At 42.6% G+C, this 9,508-nt stretch overlaps 2 protein-coding genes across 4 annotated transcripts; both read right to left on the reverse strand.

Annotated features, from left to right (window-relative positions):
* Positions 1-282: 282 nt before the first annotated feature.
* On the reverse strand, positions 283-3,732 carry LOC106606979 (THO complex subunit 4). The gene is made up of 6 exons (XM_014203510.3): positions 3,351-3,732; positions 1,734-1,889; positions 1,461-1,608; positions 999-1,065; positions 736-907; positions 283-591 (listed from the first exon to the last, which is right to left on the reverse strand). Exons 1-6 carry the CDS (start codon positions 3,594-3,596, stop codon positions 577-579), a joined length of 804 nt encoding a protein of 267 aa, XP_014058985.2. The 5' UTR covers positions 3,597-3,732; the 3' UTR covers positions 283-576.
* Positions 3,733-6,005: 2,273 nt separating this feature from the next.
* Positions 6,006-9,508, reverse strand: LOC106606980 (mapk-regulated corepressor-interacting protein 1). Of its 3 annotated transcripts, none has more exons than XM_082976505.1 (5): positions 9,487-9,508; positions 7,510-7,602; positions 7,198-7,316; positions 6,885-6,989; positions 6,006-6,780 (listed from the first exon to the last, which is right to left on the reverse strand). In XM_082976505.1, exons 2-5 carry the CDS (start codon positions 7,512-7,514, stop codon positions 6,716-6,718), a joined length of 294 nt encoding a protein of 97 aa, XP_082832631.1. In that variant the 5' UTR covers positions 7,515-7,602; positions 9,487-9,508; the 3' UTR covers positions 6,006-6,715. The 3 variants fall into 3 exon arrangements, with proteins under 3 accessions (XP_082832631.1, XP_014058987.1, XP_082832630.1); XM_014203512.3 differs by lacking the exon at positions 9,487-9,508 and adding an exon at positions 8,239-8,431; XM_082976504.1 differs by lacking the exons at positions 7,510-7,602; positions 9,487-9,508 and having other exon boundaries at positions 7,198-7,435.

Genomic DNA, 9,508 nt, shown 5'->3' on the forward strand with positions numbered 1-9,508 from the left:
TCTACATCTCTACCCCTAATATCCCATTCCCCGCACATTGTAAATATGGTATTGGCACTAACCCTGTAGAAAGCTTACTTTGTGTTGCATTTGTTGTACTTTGTAGTACCGATATTGATCACTGCATTGTTGGGAATGAGCAATCAAATCAATCATATTTTACTTGTCACATGCTTTGTAAACAGGTGTAGACAATGTGAAACTATTACTTGCAGCCCTCCCAACAATGCAAGGGATTTCGCTGTCCTTGTGCACTTGACAATAAAAACAAAGCAGTCAGAGTATGGTTAATATGTACTGTAGGGTTTATTACAATGATCTACAGGGAAAGGAATCAGAGCAACAGGGAAAGCCCCACCCACCCCCATAAACCTACAGTCAAAACCAAGATTTTTTTTCAAAAAACAAAAGTTGGTAAAAAACACATCGGAGCATTTAAAAGGATTGATACACACATTTAAATCACATCAGAAGACATCCAAGTGTAAAATGTCCTGTATCTTCAACGCTGTAACAACTGCGACTGTCCTCATGTTCAACCTGGAGAGTAATGCAGCCTGGGCTTCACCTAGGCTCTTAGCTTGTTTCCATCTGGGGGAAAGGCATCAGATAAGACGCATGCTACCATAGGCCTGTCCCATCATTAATTTCCAACGCTATATACATGTTGGCAGATAAATTGTTGAACTCCATATAACACTTCATAACCCCTTTCATTTTCAAACCGAGACTCACCCTGGCATTGTAGGCATCTAGCTGGGCATCCAACTCTTCGGCGGAAAGTGGCTTAGTGCTTCCCCCGCGGCCACCTCGGCCCCTGCCTCCTCCACGACCTGCTCCACGTCCTCTCTGCATCCCTCTAAACCCACCGCCACGACCCCTGTTCATGCCACCACCTCGGATCATACTGTAGAACATCTGAACATTAGCACTTTCCATTCATGATACTCATCATTGGTTCAGGTTGTTTGGGAAAACATTTCAATCTTAACACTTACCCCTGCATGGGTGGTCGTCTTTGTGTGTCGATCTGTGATGTGACGAGTTGTATGTTCATGGGACGCCCTGCAAGAGAAAGTATTCAGGTTATCACCAGCAAGAGTAGTGTGCTGAAGAAAGAAAAACATCCGTATGGTACTGTAGTTCTTTGCATCCGTGTCGACTCCAGCGGTGTGGTTATTTGTTTAAATTGTTCTTTAAAAAGCCATGAGTTAGCTTTGTTGAGTTAAACATCCATTTTCTGAAAGAGAACTAGCAAAACAGGCTAACTACTTGGCCTGAACATGGATGGCAGCCACCTGAGCATCCATTTTGAAAGTTAACCGTCAGCAACTTGAAGGTTGGATGAATATACAGTGTCAGCATGGTGAAAGACACCTCAGCAGCACAAAACAATTAAATGTTTCAGCAAGGTACAAATGACATATGTGGCAACTGTGAAAGCCACTTGAGAAACCTACCATCAAGTGGTACACCGTTGTACTGTTTCATAGCTTTTAGAGCATCTGCCTTCCTCTCAAAGTGGACGTCTGCAGTGCCTAAGCTCCTGCCCGACCGGTCATAGTGAACAGCTGCCTTCTTCAGTGTACCAAACTCCGCAAAGAGCTCCTGCAGCGAGAGAAACCATGTATTGGAATTGTAAGTGATTTCAAGTGCCAGTTTGGAATTGCTAAGCCAAGGTAAATACGCAATTTCTAAAGAGTCAACCAAGTCAAAAAGAAAATAAGATGTACCTGAATATCTGCGTCTGAAACGCCAAAGTCGAGATTGGAGACAAGAAGTTTCCCTCCGGTTTCCACACCAGCACCACCCCCGCTGCCCCCAACACTGGCATTGAAGCCATGATTGCCGTACATGTCGTGTTGCCATTTATCAGGAAGCTGCTTGGGCTGCAACAGATGAAAGAGAACGAACCTGCTGACTTCAGGCTCCCCTGTCTCTGCCAATCACAGAGTCCAGTCCACACAGCTGGGTAGGTGCTGGGGAGACCAGGGACTACACAGCCAACAGGGCCAGGTGGTTGGCACACTGCCACCCCATGGAGATTCCCAGCATTCCTGCCCAGTGCCCACCCCATTACTACAAGCAAGTAAACCAGTGCAAAAACAGGACACATGGCAACACATACATTCTAGACACTAGACCAAGTTAACAGGCCATAAAGCATTTAGCTAAAACTGATGGGCCCTTGTAAAAAAATGAAACATTTCCCATAATAGAATGAAGAAATGTATGCATTGACGTCTGTTGAGGCTATTTTGATGAACATTTAGCAGTAAACAAGTCATTAATAACAGTACACATTTACTCGCTACTATCTGCACTCCGCTCCCACCCCCTTGTTGGCTAACTAGGCTAGCAATGTTGCCCACTGTTCTCTTGCCATCTGCTCCTCCACCAAAGGCTCTCCAGGCGGCCATCCCCAGCGAGAGTAGTATGCTGAAGAAAGTCATCCATCCGTATGGCGCTGTAGTACTTTGCATCAGTGTCGACTCCAGCTGTGTGGTTATTTGCTTAAATTGTTCTTTAAAAGCCATGAGTTGGCTTTGATGAGTTAAGTGTCCGTTTTCTGAAAGCGACAACTAGCAAAATAAAGTAGGCCAACTACCTGGCCTGAACATGGATGGCAACCATCTGAGCGTCCATTTTGAAACCACGCCATTTTGGTTGAGTTGTGACTAGTAACATTACTAGAAATGTGGAGATAAAAAATATGTATGTAATAAGAGGGGGAAAGTCCACTGCTCCATCCATAAAGGACACCATTCTGTGTTGATATGGTGCTGCTCAAAGGGGATTGTGTTAACCCGCCAGCCACTCCCAAACAAAAGGATAGGAGTGCAGGATGAAACTCCCAAAAGTTGCCTCTGCTACAAAAATCATCCAAATGCAACGATACTCTTCGATGCAGTGCCGTTCGGTGGTCAAACAAGTGATTTTCTGGGACGAAAGATACTGCGACAGACCATGAAATAAATATTTCATTGATTGAAGATGCTGAATTCAAAATGGCGCTGTCTGGGCCTTGTAGGTTAGCAGCTATTCCAGAGTTAGCAACTAACTAACCTGCTCCAAAAGCTTATTCTCAAAAAGTGGTAACAGACAGGTTTGGGTGGACAAGGACACGTTATGTGCATTATATTTCCATATCAACCGCAATTTAAAGGGTTTCCCTTCGTTAATTCGAGAGAAATTCGATTAGCTAGCTAAGTGCCTCTCGACTAGCAAGCTAGCCATTGATTGCATTGGGAGCAGCTAGCAAGCCTGAAGATTAGAGGACGTCGCGCAGGCATTTTCAGGTTACGAGGAGTTTTCCTTTTTCTCAGCCCATTCCTCTAAATTTCTCATACCCTGCTGTATGGCGTAGGTCTTGCTCTGCCACGGCTCAGGTTCGGTCGGTTCCTCATGGGGCCCGATCCTCCACCTCGGCCCCCAAAGCCTCCACCAGTTGTTCCACGGCCAACACCACCACCACCTCGGCCCCCGCCAGAGCCTCCCCGGCCACGGCCTCTTCCACCACGGCCTCCTGCGCCCCCTCTCTGCTGCCTGTTCTGCTTGATGATGTCGTCTAGAGACATATCCATCTTATCGGCCATTATGAAGTTTCAATTACGCTAAGAAGAACTGTTAGCGAACTAAAAACTAGCCTGACTGATCCCTGCCTTAAGTAAAAACCTTGGTAATAACCCGGCGGTACTACTCAGCTGCGTGACAAAAAAACCGCTAAAATGGAGCGCAAGCTGTCTTTATAGCCACGAGCTCTCGTTACGTAAGGACGGATGACGCTGTCAGTGTCCGCTTGTTGTGCGCCGCCCCTTCCACAGTTTTACACAGGTTATGCTGTCAAATCAAGAAGGGACCATTTGAAATGGATCCCTTGAGTCATATCACTACAAAGACCTGTGCTGCTATTATTAGTGCAGCAGCGCAATGGTCTCGAATTTACTGTAGTGCTGGTTATCCAAAAATAGATATATTCCTTGATAGTTGGTGCAATTCGGCTTGGCCCCTCAGCCATCCGAGACACGGTCTGGTCATCCCTCTACCATCTAGAAGGCCGAGACAGTACAGATGCATCAAAGCCGGGACCGAGAGACGTTAAAACAGCTTCTATCTCCAAGCCATCAGACTGTTAAATAGTCACCACTAGCTGGCTTCCCCCCAGTACACTGCCCTGAACTTAGGGCACTTTTACTAGCCAGCTACCTTAGAGACTGCTGCCCTATGTACATAGTCATTGAACACTGGTCACTTTAATAAAGTTTACCCACTTCATATGTATATACTGTATTCTAGTCCAGAATCATCCTATAACTACCGCTGTACACACTGTTCCTGTTCATACATTATAGTAGCCATACTGTCTATACACACCATTATATTACACAATAAGGCACGGGGTGTGCCACAAACCCCTGAGGTACCTTATTGCTATTATAAACTGGTTACCAACATAATTAGAGCAGTAAAAATACATGTCTTGTCATACCTGTGGTATATAAGGTCTGACATACCACGGCTGTCAGCCACTCAGTATTCAGGGCTCGAACATCCCAGTTTATAAATATATGTATATATAAATATATATATCCCAGACTGACATTGCTCGTTCTGATATTTCTTAATTTCATTATTTTTAGGATTTGTGTGTATTGTTAGGTAATTGTATTTATTTTACCTTTATTTTACCAGCATGCGATAACATCTGCAAAATGTGTACGCGACCAATAACATTTTATTTGATATAAGATTCCTGAGACAAAGGTGTAAATAAATGTGTTGTGTTAATACCATGGCCTACACCAACTGTATCCACATGTGAATTTTGTCAACACAGATGCATCAACACCTATATTTGAGTGCAGATTCACATAGCCCACAATATCGTTAAGATATATGCCGCCATGATCGTATCTTCTTGGACTTGTTTGCACTACTAATAGGTTTACCATTATGGAGTAATTCTCTCTTTGCTAACTTTTGTGAATACTGGCTGAGCCCTGTTGTTATAACTACTTTCAGACCATAACCGAGCACATCATGATTCCCTCTGTGATATGAAGGAACTAGATCAGAGAAAGAAATATGGCTGACTATACATACAATGAAAATAAATGCAACATGTAAAGTGTTGGTCCCATGTTTTCCATATGCACAAAATGCTTATTTCTCTCAAATTTTGTGCACAAATTTGTTTACATCCCTGTTTGTGAGCATTTTTCCTTTGCCAAGATAATCCATCCACCTGACAGGTGTGGGATATATTAAGAAGCGGATTAAACAGCATGATCATTACACAGGTGCGCCTTGTGCTAGGGCCAGTAAAAGGCCACTAATTTGTCAAACAACACAATGCCTCAAGTTTTGAGGGAGCGTGCAATAGTCATGCTGACTGCAGGAATGTCCACCAGATCTGTTGCCAGATAATTTTATGTTAATTTCTCTACCACAAGGTGCCTCGAACATTGTTTTAGAGAATGCGGCAGTACATCCAACCGGCCTTACAACCGCAGACCACGCCAGCCCAGGACCACAACATCCGGCTTCTTCACCTGCGGGATAGTATGAGGGGGGTGTGGAGGGGTTGCTGAGGAGTATTTCTGTCTGTAATAAAAGCCCTTTTGTGGGGAAAAACTCAGTGGGTGGGCCTATGCCCTCCAAGGCCCATGCCCTCCAAGGCCCACTCATTGTTGCATTCCTGCCCAGTCATGTGAAATCCATAGATTAGGGCCTAATTTATTTATTTAAATTGACTGATTTCCTTATGTGAACTGCATTCAGTAAAATCTTTGAAATTCTTGCATGTTGCAATTATATTTTTGTTCAGTAGACTATTACACTGTTTTCAGTAACAATGCACAAACAAAAGAGCATTAGACAACAATTTACCATCCTACTTTAGGTTGTGATGTTTGTACATACATCATTGGGGAGTATATAAGTAACACATCCAAAAAGAAAAAATGTAGGTCAGAACATCTATGATCAATGCATTGAGAGTGAAATATTGTAAAAGTATTTTATTCAATATTTTTTTTTCAAGGCTGGGAAGTCAATGTGGAGATGTCTACTTGAAGTCCATTTTAGGGGCATGAATTTATATGAAAAATGTTGGCATTTATCCTAAACAATTTTTGGTTTCCAAAACTCGCCTGTACAATCGGATTCCATTCCAATATATCTACAATTCAACTATCTTCCAAAAAAAGAATGTCAGCCCTTCAGCATTATCCTTTGTAGATTGAAAAGAAAACAGTTTATATTTAAGACCGCAGTCCTTTAAAGTGTCCCATGAAGAATTTGTACACAGTCTGTGTACTTCGGCATCAGGATGTCAGCATATTTCATTGAAACTCTGCATCAGTCCCATTCACATAAAAAAAGAGTGAAAATGAAAAATTCATGGCTGTAAAACCAAGAACCAAGAACTTGCATTCCACGTCAACCAGATGAGAGGTAGGGTAAGAAAATACTGAGCCTGGACAGAGAAGGGGGGGGGGGACTGGGGTGGATAAGGAACTCCAAAAATGTTGTGGTTGTTAGGACATCAGCCCACTGCTGTTGAATGGGCAGGCTGTTAGTCCAGGTGGGCAGAAAGAGGACCGGCATTCTGGGCAGGACTGGCCAAAAGGTTGACTTGCTGGCTTACAGAGGAGGAGAAAGTTCTCAAGGATAATTGGTGCAGAAAAAAAGCTGTTGACTATAAAGAGAAAGACTAGGACTTCTTGGAGTCCTGTGTGTTGCGTTTCTTGAGGTCACTCAGGTCAACTGGTGTGAAAGCTACAAGAAAGGATAAAAATAACATTACTACTCTGTCTTTTTGACAAATCTAGTAAATAGCCTGTTTAAATGACAAACATACTCAGATCCATCAAGTCACTTACAATTTAAGTTGGGATTTGGGTTCTTTTCCACATACTCCTGTGGTCCACGGTCTTTGCGTTCGCTGCTCTGTGGTGATCGGATGTCTCTGAGCACACACTGCCAGGCTGTAAAGAAGCATACACATGCCAGCTTTCAACCATCTCCTTACATACCACATTCCATCCAAATGGCTCATCTGAGCTCAGTGGTACAGGGGCTATGTAAGAAGCTTCTTACAGTGGATCATGTTGATGGCCAACATATAAGCCTACTCAGGTGAGAGACGTTAAGGGCTAGTCTTAGTAAGATATCGGCCTTCTGAGGCAGACTCACTGTCGTGGATGAAGCGCACATTCTCCTCATGCGCTGGAGTGAAGAGCTCCCCACTGTTCGTAGGAGACCGAGGGCTGGAAGTCCGCTTGTAGTTGTTCACCATCCTGGGAGCAGATGAGCTATAAAGCAGCAAAGATACAAATAAAAAACAAACAAAACAGCAAGAAAGAATGAAAACACAGAACAGACAGGCTGGAAAACAGAACATATGTTTTTCTGGCATGCATGCAGTATACCTGATTCTACAAGATACAGCTTGATATAGAGTTAGCACACAACACAACCATAACAGGTAAAGAACTCTCTTCCAACCTCATTCTGTGTGCAGTCTGTCTCTTGCTCCTTTCTAATGAATAGTTGGGGGGGTTGAGAGAATATGAACCTTCTTTATCCTCTGTTGGATAGCTAGTGGTGGAAACAAGGCGTGACATGATTAATTCTAAATAAAGACACCAATCACAAACAACAGGAATGTTGACATTTGAAAGCTAGCTAGCTAAAACAGACTGCAAAAGTTACTTAACTATACAGCCAGAAAGCTACATTGGATGCCACACTATCGGCATTAGCTTGCTTATTGGTGTTAGTTATGCTTCAATGTTTACATGTTTATATCTGACACCTAACGTTACACAAGCGAGCTAGCTAACGTTAGCTAAGGCAGCTAACAATAGCTAGCAAGAAATTATACTAGCCAACTCATATTGACCAGCGACTCGTAAAATATAAAGCACCTAGCTTGCTAACTAACGTTACCCAATATAGTATATTTTAAATTGACATTGTTGTTGGTTAGAAATTAGCTTGCGGTTGATGTAGTGGCTGACAGATAAAGGACAACGTTAGCTATCTAGCGAATGTTTGCTACACGTTATCAACATCTAATATTATTAGCTAAGCCATTTAACCTTATCTAGCTGAATATATCCAGACAATAGTACAAATGAAATGTTTCCAACAGCAGTGGCATATTAATGAAAAACGCTATAGCTAACTTGAAATAATCCGAAAATTACCAAGATGTAAACTATGTTTACAAACCTGTCTTTAGATCCCTCTTCCTTTCGCTTTCTTTATTCAGCCAACAAGATGTAACTAGCCTTAGCTAGGCCTCCCGTCGGCTAAAACGGTTGCCAATGCCAACCAATCATTTCTGGGCAAGTAATTTAAAACGGAAGTCAACAAAACTTAATAGGTTTGTTGGTTCGAAAATAATGTTAAAATCCCAAAGGAATGCTTCTATGAATGCCTTCTCCCCAACATTTACCCTCTCTACTCGGGTCTTTTTGGTACTTGTTTAAATAAACAGACCATGGACCAGCTTGCGAAGAAGTTAGAAAAAGCATTGGCTAAAAATACCCTTACCTGACTTTATAGGCCCTAACAAAATGCACCCTAGCAATTAAAAAACATCATCATAATGCACCCTAGTTATTACGAATATCACCAAGCCCTAGTCAGACCAGTAGAGTTCCAATTTGCTTATAGGCGTTATTAGGTAGGTAATGTTGTGTGTAGCACAGATCATTCTCGACCAATTTGACGATGCTTCCACAGTTCCCGACTTGGAAGAACGCATTTCTTCTAAATGTCCATGTCTAGTTGCAGTGGGGTTCGTTTGTATTTAGAAAGTGCTCCAATATTAAATTAAATACTTTTTTGGGGCTCCATGAAGTAATCAAAAAAATGTGTACACCACCATCTTGTCTGTTTAAAATATATTCTCATTGATTGAGAAAGGTGTGTTGCTTTCTTCTTCTTTGTGTGGTTTTCCGGCAGACCAGACTTTGTTGCGTTATAGTGCCTTTCACAGTTTGGAAAGTGCATTACACATTTGTTCACAATAAAAGGAAACTCAACCGCCATGTAACCCTATATTACCACTGTAGTGGCCTACTACTCAAATCAAAAATTATTTGTCACATGCTTCGTAGACTAACAGTGAAATGCTTACTTATGGGTCCTTTTCCAACAATGAAGAGTTAACGATAACAAGTCAAAAATAGCATGGCTATATAGAGCCCCACACCATTTCCCTGTTTGACCGCTAGGTTTTATGGGTATTATGACACCTCCACTGTGGGGCTTTAAGCAGTGTTGCCAACTTAGCGACGTTGTCGCAATATTTAGCGAGTATTCAGAACCCTCTAACTACACATTTTCAAAAAAGCGACTAGCGACCTTTTCTGGTGTTATTGGAGACTCTGCCGTGAAAGCACATATCGTTCTTACTCTTCTCAACGAGCAGCGTGTGCTGCCGTGGGCCCCACCCCTTCCCAAAGCACTCACAGGCGGCCCAGTCCTCGCGCAG

The sequence above is a fragment of the Salmo salar genome, chromosome 06 (genome assembly GCF_965601325.2).
Source record: "Salmo salar chromosome 06, fSalSal1, whole genome shotgun sequence".
Classification (NCBI taxonomy): Eukaryota; Metazoa; Chordata; class Actinopteri; order Salmoniformes; family Salmonidae; genus Salmo; species Salmo salar.